The 16,182-nt window shown below is 36.9% G+C and overlaps 1 protein-coding gene and 1 long non-coding RNA gene across 3 annotated transcripts in view; one reads left to right on the forward strand and one right to left on the reverse strand.

The window, feature by feature from the left end:
• Window positions 1-13,866, forward strand: part of GRK4 (G protein-coupled receptor kinase 4) — a 39,403-nt gene extending 25,537 nt beyond the window's left edge. The window contains exons 10-16 of one of the 2 annotated variants that reach the window (XR_004240095.1): window positions 892-929; window positions 3,453-3,542; window positions 4,078-4,286; window positions 5,085-5,230; window positions 5,824-5,961; window positions 7,864-7,986; window positions 9,416-13,866. Coding sequence is in view for 1 of the 2 variants with exons in the window: in XM_032108773.1 (XP_031964664.1) it covers window positions 892-929; window positions 3,453-3,542; window positions 4,078-4,286; window positions 5,085-5,222; window positions 5,824-5,961; window positions 7,864-7,986; window positions 9,416-9,469 (790 nt within the window). In the remaining variant the exon portion in view is untranslated. The remainder of the gene's footprint in view (window positions 1-891; window positions 930-3,452; window positions 3,543-4,077; window positions 4,287-5,084; window positions 5,231-5,823; window positions 5,962-7,863; window positions 7,987-9,415) is intronic. The other variant, XM_032108773.1, reaches the window with a different exon arrangement.
• Window positions 11,774-15,914, reverse strand: LOC116443908. Its single transcript, XR_004240096.1, has 2 exons — window positions 15,212-15,914; window positions 11,774-13,826 (listed from the first exon to the last, which is right to left on the reverse strand). It is a non-coding gene; the product is annotated as an uncharacterized LOC116443908 (long non-coding RNA).
• Window positions 15,915-16,182: the final 268 nt, after the last annotated feature.

The following is a 16,182-nucleotide window of genomic DNA, read 5'->3' on the forward strand; positions in this document are numbered from 1 at the left end:
ATGCACTATTATAAATAATAATGTACACTGTATATTTTATACAGATTTTCGTGCCTACATATATGTGTGTATATTCTCAGAATCTGCTGGGATATCTAGGGATAAATCCTAGAACAACTTCTGATTCATCTTCAATGACTCCCCAAATTTTCCTTGAGTAGAGGAGAATTCAAAAATTCCATTCAATATTTTCTTTTGTTCTCAAAGTAAAAATGCACAAGGTACAAAATTGCAATGCTGAATTAATTGCCCTTTTAGTATTTCCTGAGTCTTGCTATCATTTAATAACTAAAAATATTGCTTGTGAAACTTTGATGTTTACAGAAAAGTACTAGGAAACTTCTAGAAAGTTATGGCAAAGAATCCTAACTGGATGAAGTGTCTAATAAGCTTTAGAAGTTGCATGTCCAAGTTAAAGAAAGGAAGTTTGAATGGATGATATTAAGCATGTGCTTAGTCTCGGAAATATTACTCTGTTGATATTCTGATCCCCTGGGGTGAAATATAGCAAGGGGTCACCATCAAACTGCAGCAAGCACTTGTGTTTCGCCACAGGGGAGTTGTATAGCTGATACTCCTCAGGGGAAGTGTTTTTCTCTTATGAGCACGAATTTGTGTGTAAATGGTGGTTCCTTATATATAGGATTTTAGTGTTGTTTTGCTTTTGTTAATGTAAGTGGATTAAAGAGTTCGGGGAAAGTGGATCTTGAGTTCTCTGGTTAAACTATTTGTGTTACAGGCCATCAACTTCAGAGCTTTTTCTTTCGTATATATGTGGAACTGGAAAAATTTCTTCTGTCAGAACCAAGAAGTCTTCTGTGGAATCTGTTGCACTTGAGGGCTAATAATTTTGGTTTTGTTTAATTCACATTTCTATTGTTTAATTTGCAGAGACTTGAAGCCTGAGAATATACTTCTTGATGACTGTGGTAAGTAAAAATTAAAATTAATTTTGAAATCAGTAATTACACCTCTAATTCATACTGTGCCAGAAATGTAAGGGATTTCTTCATGATAAAAGAGACCTAATTGACGAATCTTAATTTAGCAAAGAAAATACTGCCCTTGCTTTTCAGAAAGTAGGGAAAAATTTCGGGGGTTAATCATGACGATGTTAGAAGGGTCAATTTTCTACCTTAAAATGGCTACTTTTTCCCTTTTGCTCCTCCTTCTCCCCTTCTTGATTTAAGATCACTAAGACTTATATGGATTTGTTTTGTTTGTCTTTTCTTCAACTATGGAAACTGATCTGTTAGATGGGGGGGCCAAAATTTTACTTAGTAAACCAGACTGTTTAGACAGTAAGAATTCTGAAGTACTTCTGTTTTAACATTTCATCTAAAAGAGGTCTGATGGTCCCTGATGTATATGTGGCTGGAAAGAATCAAGGAAGTACAAACAATATGAAGAAATGTTTGTAGTCTTTTGTTTGTCAAAAGCCAAATTAATTCTCTTTAATGACTTTGTATTCAAGCCGTTACCAGAATCTTTTGAATTGACTGTAGAACATGTGCAGGAATTATCTTCTAAGCTGTGGATGAATATTACAACTTTGTTCTTGTAACTGCTGAGCATTTTAGTTGAGGAAAAATTGTTTTTGAAGTCATTAGCACAGTATTTTTTTTTAAGTCAGCATGTTCTGACTGATAAAATTTCAAAAAAGATGATGCCTGGCAGAAGTCACTTTCCAAGAGCTAAAGCTTTGCTAGACATCAAATGCATTCTTTAATTTTTCTCTCCAGCAATGTCTTGGAAAAGCTGAAGGCTTCTTTGAGGAAAAATGTAGCCTTGCAGGACTGCACTAGAATGCTTCCTCTCTGCCAGGGATATTTTGATCTAGTTCCAAAGAGCACAGAGGACTAATTAGAAAATCGCTTCAGGAGCTCAGAGCTTGCACTTGAAAAGGGGTTCATCAGATGTCAGGGAATACAAGAGCATCTGAATGTATTTAAAATAGCATTTGCTGCTCCAGAGAGTTTAGTTGTTTCCAACCAGTATATAGAGTGGTACTTGACTTTCTCCACTCTCTCTGTCTCTCCATCCCCTGATTATCTAAGTACCTAGTATTATCATGTACCTAAGAAATTAATATGCTGTTAACTAATATTGATGCTGTAGAGCTTTTTGAATGCCAGAGCATATATGCACAAAGGTTACTTGGGCATTGGAATGGGCTACCCAGAGAGGTGATGCAGTGTCCACTCTTGGAGGCTTTCTAAGTAAGTATTTAAAAAGCCTTGGACTCTTTGGGATGCCTGCTTGCTCAGAAGGTTGTGCTAGAGACCTTCTGAAGTCCCTTCCAACGTGAATCATTCTGTGAACCTGTGGTGTTTCTGTAAACAGCAGTATCCCTGCCCTTATAACCAGTATTAGAAATAAGTGCGGGTTTTGCTCTTTTTCTGCAATGAGTCTTTCTACAGAATTGTTTTAAAATTGAATTGAAAATGTAATTGTCCTTTCTTCTGTCTAGACTTTTGTATTTTTATTAAGAAAGTACCTTATGTGTTTTTAAATTAAAATGTCAATACAATTCTTGCCTTGAAATGTCTTGAATGTGCTTGAAACAGTTCATGAGTCAATCCAACAAAGAACTGTAGCTGTCCATGGGAATGTAAGGGCGAGTGGGGTAGATTTATTCCCATTGCCCTGCTTGGACTGGTTCCCCACCGAGCAGTGCACAACAAACTAATCTTCTGCCAGATGCTTTCTGTGTTAGAGGTACGGCTGTAAAGGCCATGCGTGATAGGGGAAGGTCGTCAGCTTGAGAAATTTGGCTGATAAAGTGCAGTGGAAGCTGTTACCCACTTAGGAGTGATTCATGAGAAGAGGAAATCCTAGAACTGAACTGACATGTTACAATATAAATAATTCTGAGTAGGTTATTGACTGGGCTGCTCTTGATTTGGGGTGGGAATGGGGATAGCAATTCCAAATACTTGTGTTTGGCATTATTGGGGTACTTCTTTACAGGAAAACAAGCTCTCTCGGTACAGGCTACAGTTTTCTCACATTTGGAATAAATTGAGTAAATTTGGAAGTTTTATTAAGAAGTCAGAAAGCTAAGTGCTTGTGGTGGGTATACAGAATGGAAAAACACAAGTGTCTGATGCATGGATACAGAATCTGAAATGAGCATTTCTGATTGTCCAAGAACAGCAGCCTATGCCAAAGCTAGGAATTAGAGTGCTTAAGAGCAAATTATTTTTGTATGACCTTCAGCAAACCAGTTATATCTGTGCCTCTCTTTCTTCACATTTTTAAGGAGGAGATAAGTAGAAATAAAACACTCCTTTCTAGTTAAGTTAAATAAACTTAGTCCTATGAGTAGGTGAATGTTTTGATACTTTGCAGTGGGGTTTTTTATGAGGTGTGCAATAGAAATTTTTTGTTTTAAAAGTGATAATACTGTATTATTTTTGCTGACTATGTATAATTTATTTTAACATAAATAGGACATATCAGGATTTCAGATCTTGGACTAGCTGTGCAGATTCCAGAAGGTGAAACTGTCCGAGGACGTGTTGGGACTGTTGGTTACATGGGTATGTATCCTTTGCTAGTTACATTTTGTCAGAAAATTTGCTTCTGTGAATATAAGAACTGTATTGGACCTGGATTAGTTACTAGACATGTTATGGGAAGAAGAAAGGTTATAATATGCATTTGTAGATGTTAGTAGTTAATGATAAGCCTACTGATAAACTTGAAAACTTAACTGAAAATTCTAGCTTTAGGCAGAACTTTAAGAAAATACCAGATTTTTTTCTGAGATTTGAAGAGACTTAGGGTCACAGGTAAACTGACAAATTACTGTGACAATACGTTTCTTTCCATGCTTTGGAAAACTTCATTCTCAGTTTGTAAACAGTACTGGTTTTAAGCATTAAAGAAGCAAAGTTTTTCTCTTGGATATAAACAGAGTTCTCAGTGTAGAAATTAAAGTTTCTTCAAAGTATGGCAGAGTCACACAAACATGTCTGGACAGAGCCCAAAGAGAGTACCTGAGACTTTTTCCAATACATAAGTAGTCAATTTAAAGTGAAATGTCATGGATGTGTGTTTGTTTATGTTTTGTAGCTCCAGAAGTGCTCAAAAACGAGAAGTATACATTCAGTCCAGATTGGTGGGGTCTTGGCTGTTTGATTTATGAAATGATTGAAGGACAGTCTCCATTCAGGAAGCACAAGGAAAGGGTTAAACGGGATGAGATTGACCGGAGAGTAAAGGAAGACCAGGAAACATACTCAGACAAGTTTTCAGAGGAGGCAAAATCCATCTGCAGGATGGTGGGTGAAGAGACGTAGAGGTTTGAAAATTAAATTTCTAATCCTTTTAAAGAGACCAACTACTTTATTTTAATATCTTGAAAAATTTTCAAAACTGGATTTCTTAAACCTTCCTTTAGTTCACATGAAAGTTTGTGATTGTTCATGAACTGTTCAGTTATCAAACTTCAAGAATTCAGAACTTTTGCCATGAAAGATGAAAGAAAGCTGCATAAATTGATTATTCATCACATGAATGAAATGGTCTAGTACTGCTTGGACCACTTGTCATTATAGATGGAGTACAATAGCATGCTCAACTTGGATACTGCATGGGAACAAGTGGCAGAGTAGTACACAAGTTTCTTCACCTAAAACAGTATCTACGAGACAATGGCTTCTTTTTTTTTTTTTTTTTTTCTATCTTGCCTGTTCTTAAATTTATACAGAAAGCTTCACAAGTTTTCTGTATGAGTTTATGTGAGATATGTGCGTTACTTAAGCCCATAGGAAAAAATATAAGTCTGTGTTTCCTGAAAGGAAAGCCTACTATAAAGTCTGTACTGTAAAGTCTAATCAACATGGCATCAATTAAAATATTTTTATGTAACTTTGGGTATAATATTCAAATGGTCTGCTTTTCATTACTGAAAATGTATTTGTTCCCAGAATGTTTTTGTTTGGGTTTCTAGTTAATTTTGATACATGATAAATTTATGTAATAAGAGGCCAAGTAGCAAAAAAGACATTGTATGTAGATTTTTTTTTCCAGTTGTGGGATTATATCATGGATCAGCTTTTTTTTCCATGTATTTGTAGTTACTTGCTAAAAATCCGGGGGAGCGACTGGGTTGCACTGAAGGAGGAGCTGCTGTTGTAAAGCAACATCCTATTTTCAAGAACATCAACTTCAAGAGGCTGGAAGCTAACATGTTAGAACCTCCATTCTTGCCAGATGTAAGTAGGTGAGACAGATTTGATTAGTATCTAAAAAGGCAAGAACTATCATAATTCTATGTCAGCAATCATATGAACTCCAGAGAAACCTTTAAAATTAGGTACATTGGCAGGAGAATGCCATTGTGGCTATTGATGACAACTAGTTGTTTTGTGGCATTTCATCTGAGATCACAAAACAATTTACAGTAGTAGTATTTCTCTAGGGAGCTTTGTAGCTGATTTCTTAGCCCTTAAAAGTCCACTTCCATAGCTCAGATGCAGAACAAATGAGGAATAGCTTTGAAGAAAATACTCCAGAGTTGAAAAGAAGGTGACAGAAGATGAGTGAATTGTGACAACCATTGAGAGATCCAGACAAGCTATTTCTGGTTTTGATATTTCTTTTCTGTTACTTGCAGGATGGGTGGAATTGCTCAGGTGCCTTATGAAGAGAGTCTTTTTATTTCTGTTTTATAGAATAGTGTAATTTGGTGATTAGCAATGAGAAATGTAAAATTGCAGAAGTTTTGCTCCCTTTTGCTCATCTAGGCAAAATAAAACCAAACAGAAAGTCCCCAAATCCAAAACTTTAATGAAGCAATCTTGTATTGTACTGCAGCCACGTGCCGTTTATTGTAAAGATGTCCTGGACATTGAGCAGTTCTCAACAGTAAAAGGAGTGAACCTGGATACCACAGATGATGACTTCTATTCCAAATTTGTGACGGGTTGTGTCTCAATCCCTTGGCAAAATGAGGTAATGTACATTTCATAGAAGCTTATTTTCTTGAGCACAGCAGCATAGAATATTTAATAAAAGATATAATTATAATGATTTTCTCTAGGAGATGTAAAGAAGTTTCTGCTTTAGACTTCTTTGCTGAGAGGCTTCAGAAAAAAGTTTCTTTTTAAAACATAGACAACTTGCTAGAAACTGAGATCTATGGTAAATTTGCATAAACAAAGTCTGGCATCTTGTCATCATAGGCACAGCTTACAGAACAGTGTTAGTATCAGTAAGACCACCTTTTTCTTGTTCTTCTGTCACATTATTCAGTATTGCTGGTCATAGCAGAGGAATGGAATGTTATTCCAAGTGTTCAAAAGCAAATAGGAGCAGTGCAAGCTGTTTGTGTATAGGCTGTGTATCAATAGAGTATCCAAGTGACAGTAATACAGAATTGCAGATTCACCTTTTTCAAAGTTTCAAAACAAACAGTTCAGTATCAGTTGAGTCAGACTTTCTCTTAAAAGTTTTTTCACGTGCCTAGTGAATGACTATTCTAGTATTCTGCACAGAGTACTAGAATTTTGCTGCTTCTGCGTGCAGTTCAAGTCCTCTTTACCATTTCAGCGAAGAGCACTCACTAACAATTACTTAAAATTGTAGTTCTTGTTATGAATGCCTTCCCCTCATTATAAGGTGTTTGTGACTTTCTGAAATTACTATTGTCTTGAATTCTACTAGTGTAGTTTCTCTTTCAGTATGATTGCATTTTATTTAAAGGTTGAACACAAAAGATGAGCAATTTCTGAACAATTTGGAGGAAAAAGTACATTCCCTTTTGTTTTCTTTTGCTTTTTTGCATTACATTAAGAAGGATGTTTGAAAAGGTGTCATTTGACATAGAAAATTTTCACTGAGAAACAGTGAACCTTGGAGAAAGAAATATTTCCTATACTGTGTTGTAATTCTGAACTTCCAAATATGATCTAGTCATTACAAAATGCACTGCAGCTTAATAACTAACCTTGCAGAGAGGGATAAAGTTGGAAGTAGTTGTGGAATTCTTGCAATGGCAATTTCTTTTCTTCAAGGAAGAACTGCAGATTTCATTGTACATTTGTGCTTATTTTTTCTTTTAATTCATGTTACTGAAGTTTCCCTCAAATTTTTGCCTCTCAAGAATTTCTCTTGCCATACCATAATTTACTTGATGTCACAGTTTATAACACAAGCAGGCTGCATTTCTTCTTACTCTTCTTTATGCCATCTCTCCTTCTACAAGGTATATTCATTTGGCTGCCTGCTGTTGTGACAGATGTGTACCGGTGGCACTTCCTGGTAAATGCCGACTAGATGTGGGCATTAGCCACTCCCCTGCTTCTGACCCTGCCTGTTGGTTACATTTTGGCATTCACTCTTCCTGCTGTCCTTTCTGAACCCAGTAACTGTGCTTTTATTTCTTCTGTGTACACAGACAAAGATCTTTTCAAAATCCCTTGCTTCTCTCCGAAGACCCATCTTCATTATATATTTTTTTTCCTCCCATGTCATGTTTAATAATTAAGTTCAGTCCAGGGCATATAGATACTAGATTTTTTTGGCTGGACTGTTCGGAAATGAACAGAATACCTGAAAGGAGAATAAGTTTCTTGTTCTAAAAACTTCTCTTTATTGCATCATGAGCAGAAGAAAGACAAGAATGCAAAAAAAGCAAGGGAGCACCTGACACTTACCTGAGTGATAGTGCTCTCACTGCTATTCTTCAGTTGGTTGAGTGCACAAGGAGAGTCAATGTCAGCTTTGTGCAGTGGTGTAGTTTGGCTGATGAATTTTTAAGTGGTAGGAGTACCCAGCCAGAGTAAATAGATAATACCTGGAACTTGTCTGAGAAGCTTTTATGGATATTTCATTTATATTTCATGTGTTTTAAAGATGATTGAAACGGGATGCTTTGAAGATATCAATGCATATGAAACTGATGGTACTGTGTCACCAGACAGAGAGAAGTCTCCAAAACCAAAGAGAGGCTTCTTTCACAGACTTTTTAGTGGAGAGGTAAGGGCATTTCTTTTCTTTCATAAGAAAATTAACTTCCATTCTTTTTTTTTATATGAATCTGTGATAGGAAAACCAAGTTGTTCACTGAATACTGAAACTAATGAAATCTGTTTTGTTACGGCTTTGCTCCTCCACCACATTTCCGAAATTATGGCAATCCCTGTAACTCCAGGAAGCTTTCCTACCTCAGCATTCTGTCTTCCTCTGGTTACCTGAGAAAAAGGTAGTGGGTTCTGTTAAAAGCTGTGCTATAGACCTTCCTTTGCTAAAGAGGTTAATTTGGGTCTTGCTTCTTATATATTTTACCATTTTTTAGTGAAAACTGTGGCTATGTCTTCAGAGATAACTGAGGCCCTGTGTAAAAACTAGTAATAAATAAGTATATAAGCAAGAATAAGTATATATCCAGTAAATAAGTAGAAATAACCTCAATATAAATGAGAAGCATCACGAAACAAATGTTTAAATATCTTAGGTAGTTTAATGCCTTTACCAAAACAACAACATGATATATCTTTACATAGCTGATAATGCACAGCCTTTTCTTACACACAGACTTCTACTCTTTAGTAGAAGAATTTCTTGTTCAGAGAATTTAGTATTTACCACCTAGAAGACACATCATGTATTGTAATTGTCTACAGGATGTAAGAAATAGACTATTTGTAAAGGTTTGCAGTTGAAGATGTTATATACAATTCTGCTTGCTCAGTGTGCCTGCACTTAGAGGGGAATTATCTTGAGAAGCTTGAGTATATTCCAATAGTGAACACTTCGGTAGAAATTACTTTTGCTTTCAAGCAGAAATGGAATTTTGAAATTGCTAGGTGCATATCGTTAAGTAACCACAGCAGGGCTGTGTATTAAAATTGCATGAAGAAATTTTTTGTCTTCAGCTGGCAATTCACCTTTCTAAAATGGTACAAGGCTAATGGAATGTATAATAGTACTGTTATTTTCAGTTCACCTTTTCAAATTCACTTTTCCCCCACTTTGAGTAATGGAATAGAAGGGATGGTTGAGTATACTAATAATCTCACATAGCTAAAATTAAAGCTTGTGTCTTACTGGAGTCTTTTCCAGCCAAAAATCAGCACGATTCATACTGTCCCAAGATCTGGTTGTATGTATTGAGAAAAAGTCCTAAAAAATGAACATGGTTTGAGAGTTTTCAGTTGGTTTTGAACTAATAGGACTGCAGTTAATTGTCTTGTGAAGTTGAAAGAAGGAAAGAACTTTAATTCAACTTTAACGACTTGAGATTTGGGGTTGAGATTGCTTTGGGAAACTCAAAGGAATCCACATTTAGTTAGGACTGGAAAAAGACCCACTCCCCCCAGCCTTTCTGTGCCCCATAAAACATACAAATAAACAGTAAACAAATATCAGTTCTGCAGCTGAGTTGTCTGTTTGTCTTCTCTTGCAGGTCTGCTTTAAATCTGATTGCAGTGATGATGAGCAGGAGTCCTCCAGACTTTAAATCATTTTATGCTCATCAGAAAGGATGAGCAAACGTTAAATGTTTTATATCTCTGTAGCAAATTGTATTATATATATTTTTTATCTGAGTTCAAGGATTTTTGTACATTTGTACTTCATTTGTTTTAAGATGTATATTTTCACTAAAGCTTAATTGTACAAAAAGCAATGAGTGCCATTTGAGTGAGTGTGTTTCTGTATGTATTTGATTTATCTTGATTATTTTTTTCCCAGTGGAATGCATCTAGAAATACTAAAAGGATATTAAAGCACAGAGATAATATCTATGGCATCACTGTAACTTGACTTTGTATGCTCCTGGTAAAACTCTTCTTGATCATTAGGATCTTTATTAGCAGTTTCCTTAACTGTAGAATTGCTGTACTGATAAATTTAATAATTCTGGTGTTATCCAGCAGCATGGCAGTGCTATTACCTAATGTATCTCTCAAGCAACTGCTAAGGAAAAAAAAAGGAAATCAGTGCACTGTGGCCAGCTATTAGGAATTGCTCTTTATTATCTGGCTCTGTAGATTCTCTTTCTGTATTTCTGTATAAAGAGAACTTTGAACATTTAGCTTAATCCTGTAACAAACAGAAGTATCCCATTCTTCTCTTTTCTATCCATCTTACACATCCTCTCCAGAGTTTCTGGGCATGACCCATGCAAGTAGACCTATGCCAAAATTTTATAACTATATTTTGAAAACTTTGTTGTCATTACTGAAATGATTTCTTTTTACCTGTGGGGACACAGTTTTATTTTATTTTCTGTAAATGAAATTGTTTTTAAGTCCATGTAGGATGTTATAGTTTTATAATGGGTTAAAAAACAAAGCATGGGCTCTTCTTACTAATGTCCTCTCTGCTTATGTTGTAATATGCAATGTTCTAGGGTTGACAGCGATCACTGCCACTGGGGGAAGGGCAAGGTAGCATTAAGTATTGAATTTAATTATGTAAATATATTTTTTCTTACAGTCTTTTAAAACAGAAACATTAAAACATGCCTTTAATGATTGCTTAATACAGATGTGGAGCTGGTATTGAAGTTTGTTATGATTACCTGATGTTCATTAGTAAAACTGACAAAAGCTGCTTGAAAGCCAGGCAAGCTTCCATTCTTCTGGACTCACAGTAGGTCAGACCTTTTATTTTGTAAAGTTTCCAGTAAAACTATTAATCTGGGTATGAGAGTCAATTTAAAGAGCACATTTCATTAAGAGCTTCTTCTGTTTTCAAAATTGAGTTGGGTACTTGAAATACAATGGAATGCCCTTGGACTTGGAGACATGATTTTAGTTTCATATTTTGTTCTGTATTCTAAAGATTTGTCTCAACTGTGTATGCGTTTTTTTTCCTTTCAAATCTCGGGGGCACCAACCAGACCACACATATATTGTACACACAGAGCAACTGAATAGCCCCCCACTCAAAAAGGTCTCTCTTGTGATCTGCAGACCCACTGGAAGAAACTTCAGCTGCTTCTGAGAAACTCACAAGATATATTTGATATTCAAGCCTATCATCAGGTTTTAAATCACTGTATTTGGTCTCTAAAGACAAATTTTTAAATGGATTAGAACTTGAAATAATTGGAAAACCAGTGTGTTGCAGAACCCTACTGGGGCTCATCTGGTGTCTCTCTGAACTCATTCCTCTTGGCTACTATGCCACAGAAATGAGGAATGAGATTATTTTCCTGTGTTTTCAGTGCATTTTTCCTCCAGTCTAAAACAGCACACAAGACAGCAAAATTACTCTTTTAGAGAGTACAAAGGGAGAAACTGGCAGAAGGAGAGAGAGTTTGAATGAATTACTGGAAGATGGTCTGATGTAATAGTGAAGGGATGCGAGGCTTGACAGAAGTATCTGAAGTAAGGGTGTTGGCTAGAACCATTATGTGTGAGACAATGAGCTGGCAGTCTGACCTGACCCTCTTTATTTTGTACCACAGCAACAGAAGAACTCTAAAAAGATGGGAATGGAAAAATGGGGAAGTAACAAGTGTTTTATAAATACCTATGTGGTTGGAGAAGTCATCGTTTCTCTGATTAGGGGGTTTAAATTTGTAAGATCTTAGGCTTGCTGTTTTGAGGCAAAGGTGACTGTATGACCAGACATACAGGGTGACAGTCTGGATTTAATGTCTGTGTAGAGTAACTTGAAATTTGGGCAGGAATACCATGGACGCAAGCTGAGTAATTTTTATTAAGAAAATACAGGAATTGGTTTTAACAAATTAAAAAAAAAAAAATCAATCTGAAAGTCTGTTTATCATGTATTTCAAATTTTCTTTCTGTATTGGATGGAGAGGAATCTTAACTAAAAAAAAAAAAAAAAAAATCAACTTCTCTATTTTGGAATGTTGAGGCTTAACACATATTTTCCAGGAATCTGTGAAGAAAGAGGGTTAGATGAAAAGGGAAATTGTTCCTCAGAAGTGGTTATTTACATGTCCGCTTCTTTGGACGAAGGAACTCCTTGTAAAAAAGTGAGAATTTGTTTGCTTTTATGAAGTTTTACTTAGTTTAATTTCACAAGTTTTTTATTAAGCTCAGCATAGTACTATTGAATTCTTTTTGAGTGAGTACATGTTTGCAGGATTATGATCTAAAGTCCATTGTGTTTGGTGTTTGCTTTTTTTTTTTTTTTTTTTTAATTAGTTGATTGGTTCTTCCCCAGTAGGCTCAAGATGGCATTATTCTACGATAAATTTGTCCCTTTTGTCTAGAAATACAAGCACATAATAATGACTAGATCTTATCTAATGTAAAACCCCTAAAAATTAGAAAAAAACAAGGAACTGGAAGGATCAGCAATCAGCATAACTCTCCTTTCACGGTACATGGAGGGGAAGATGTTATGCTGTTGAATATAAGATGACTAATATTGGTTAAATGTCTTTACTGGAGTATTAGGAGCTTGGAGATGCATCTTGAAAGCAGGGAAAGGCTCAGGAGAGGGGAGAACACCTGAAAGCAAGGTATCACGGTGCGATAAATTTAACATGAACTTAGCTCTTGATTTTTTTTTTAGGACAAAACTGGGACAAAGAAGGGGGAAAGTAGCAGGTTGTGTTTACTGCTTATGTAGCCTATTGCTTCCATGAAACTGTTTAGGGTGGGATGGGGCAAGCCAACATAACTTCTTGTAATTCTTTCTCTAGACCCATGTGTTAGAAGGCTGTAATAGCAGTGAGACAATCCAATGTTCTACTGGTGCAAGCTCTGGAAAGACCTATGGAATTCCATGGAGTTATTTGCGTGAGATCAACCCCCCTTTTCTGTGGCGTGTTTCCAAGCATTTGTGTATGTAAATCCTCATGTCTGTTTGTGTGTACCTCATAAATCTCTCTATTTAGCTCAAAATTCAGAAACGGTGAAACAATGTACCAGTGTCTTATTGTTTTACTTAATGCTTTTCAATGTTGTGACCAGCAGAATAGAATCTTCATGCCTCATGGTTGTTTTTTTCTATTAAAAAAGCTGTCAGCTTCCCCCTGCCCCCTGAGGTATGTTCAAAATAGAGATGGTGTTGTTTCTCAATTATAACAACAACAAAACAGTCTCAGCTGAAAAAATGAGCACTTAAAAATAATAGTAAGTAGGAAAAAACCTGTGGTATTTCTGTAACAGCAAGAGCGTTATTGGCAAATCTTAGCCTTTAATAGCTGTTGTCTCTTTTTTTTTTTCCCCAAATCATTCTTAAAACGGTAGTCCTGAATGTTTTTGAGTATGAAAGAGAATTATCTCTATATCAGAATAAAATAATCTAGTTTATAAATCAATGATAGAAGCTATTAAAACCAACTAACAATGCATTTTTAGAATGCACTTCAATTATTTTTCAAACTACACTGATGTAAGAATTTTTTCATTGCCATATGTACAAACAGAGAATACTTGTTTACAAGTTATTAAAGTAAGTCAACAAAAGTAATATTTTTCTATGGTTTACAATTTAGCATTATATGAATTTAACATTGAAATTATCATCTTCATTTTAGTATAGATTTTCAGAATATTTTTTCTCTTTAGGAAGTGAAATTTGAATTATTGGAAAGTCATATTTACTTTGATTTGAGTTACTCGCCTGGCTTATTTTGGTGACGATGATGTCTCTTCTGCTGAATGAACAATTCTTTTTTATTTCATAATTGTTCTTGTGGTGTAACTTAAGTTTTGCACATGAGATGTAGGTAACTTTTTTTCATGATCCAGTTGTGTCCAAAACACCAGAATTCTTTCCAAGCATAGGAAGCTGACTGTTAAACGTGATGTGTTAGTTCCAGCATCTCCAAACCACTGACTGTTCTTGTGTGAGCTGTTTTCCTGGATGTTCTAGCATTGTAATTCCTGAAATAAAAGCAAAACACTGCCACATATCTCAACCACATGTATTACTGTCTAATGTGATTTATTTACCATGTCTATCGTGGTAGCTGGGATAGAAAAAAAAAAAAAGGAAAATTGTAATTTAAAAAAAATTTGCAATTTCTTGAAGCAGAAAATGTCTATTGCATACTGTAAGTTTTTTTACCAATGGAAGATAGTCAAATCCAGGAAAAAGTGCCCCAGTTCTGTTGTACTGGCTCAATTGATACCTTATCACATGGTCTAGATCTAGATTCCTGCATTAATTTCCATGTGAAAAGACAGAATTATCAGGGATAGGCTGTTTTTCATTACCACGTTTATTGTAATTTTATAACATGAGTTGATGGACAAAGTTCCCAAATTCTCTACAAAACAGCTTCCAATTAAATGACCTTAACAACGATACAACCGTGCTGTGACATATTGCAGATTATCCGTGCATATGCCAAACCACATGGGCCAGCAGTCTCATGGAGTAGTACCGATTACCTGCTGAATTGTTCATGGAAATGTGGGCCAAAGTGGGACTTCCAGATAGGGTGAAAAATACTCTTGACATGCTCATCCAACCTGTTCTTAAAAATATTAAATCAAGAGGTAATCTTAGAGGCAAGGTTAAGAGCATGTTTCTTTTTTTTTCCTACTGGAGGCTGAGATTAATTAATTGTCATCTCCCAAATTTCAGAAAAACTTTTAGGTGTGCACTGTTAATTGTAGCTTCATTTTTCCTTGAGATAACGCTGACTTTACAAAAATGCTTGTTCTCTAATCCTGGTTTGCTTTTTCTTGCCCCTTGCCTGTTGTACACCACTTTATTTTCCCCCTGCGGGTTTTTGTGGGGCAGATCAGTGACATGATACATGCAAAACCATGGATCAGTCAATTTGGACTGGGAGAACTTACTGATAAGGTACTCACCCAAGAAAAACCTGATACCCTGAGTTATCTTCTAGTTAGCTCACAGTTAATGAGCCTCACAGTGCCGACAGAGCTCGGAAGGTCGGAGAGAACAAAGAGCAGCGAGCTTGTGGGCAGGCACTGCCTTGGCGCTCCTGCCGGTGAGTCAGCAGCCGATAGGGGACTGGCACACATTTGATCGAAAGCTTCAAAACAGCCTTGCAAGGGCTGACTTGGTTGGTGGCTTGTTTAATCTTTGATAAGAGCTTATTTCCTTTTTAAACGTGCTTAAGGTTATTTCAAGGTGTGGAGTGGCACATGCACAGTGTGTGCAGCACTCCAACCCTGCTGTCAGGTTTTATCATGTATCAGTTGCTAAATAAAAAAATTAATGATCATCCACATGTTCCAGAGAAACGTTTCTGAAACGCTTATCATAAAATAATCGGGAAAAATACTGTTCTTACCTTAAAAGCCCACATATTGTAGCACTTCTATAATGAAATAAGGTTTTGCTTTAAGTTGCATTGCTTTCAGGACTAAGGATAGGTTTACTTTCAGAGGACTGTTTCAAATAGATTGTCTTTTATTAACATGCTAATGAAGTTAACTGGCAGAGCACTGTTCCAGTGAATATTTGGCAAGAATGTGATCTGTGACTTCTGTTGCCCTGAATATTCAGAGACATGAGCTTTGCTTCATTTGCTGATGTCTGCTATCAATAACCAAGTTGAATTACGGGAAATTTATTTTCTTAGAAGTCCCAAGAGCTGTTCTCCATTTTTATTGCTGGAACTAGTTTCACGTGTATGAGATAAGTTGAACTGCCAGTTCTTACCAGTTGTCATTTAAAGTCTGTATTAGCAAGTACATGTATTAAAATCAGTAGTTGTAACTGGAAACTTCACAATACTGTTGGTTTTTTCTAAGTGTTCAGTAATGGAATCAATTATTTAAATATTCTATACTGTCTCTCTTGTATCCTGTATGTTCAATATGTGCATGCAAGAAGTATCCTCTGATAAAGCAAGTCCACACTCAGGAGCGCTGAAAGGCCGGCACGTACGCTGCCAAGTTTTAAGTGTCCTGTTCCTGTAAGAGTCTCTCTGCAGCCTAAAATAAGACTGGAGTGCCGGTAGCGCCCTTGGCCGGCACTTGTGCTGAGGGGCCTGTCGCGTTACCTGCTGTGCACCCGTGACACGCGGGCACAGAGTGGAGGCTCTCGCCGGGCTGGGGCGGTCAGTGCGGTGCCGCTGCGAAGGCGGCTCCCCGCGGGGCGGGGCCGGGGGCTCCCGGGGCCGGCTCCCCGCGCGGGGCGGTGCCGGGGGCTCCCGGGGCCGGCTCCCCGCACGGGGCGGGGCCGGGGGCTCCCGGGGCCGGCTCCCCGCCCGGGGCGGTGCCGGGGGCTCCCGGGGCCGGCTCCCCGCGCGGGGCCGAG

Source organism: Corvus moneduloides, chromosome 5 (assembly GCF_009650955.1).
Source record: "Corvus moneduloides isolate bCorMon1 chromosome 5, bCorMon1.pri, whole genome shotgun sequence".
Taxonomy (NCBI): domain Eukaryota; kingdom Metazoa; phylum Chordata; class Aves; order Passeriformes; family Corvidae; genus Corvus; species Corvus moneduloides.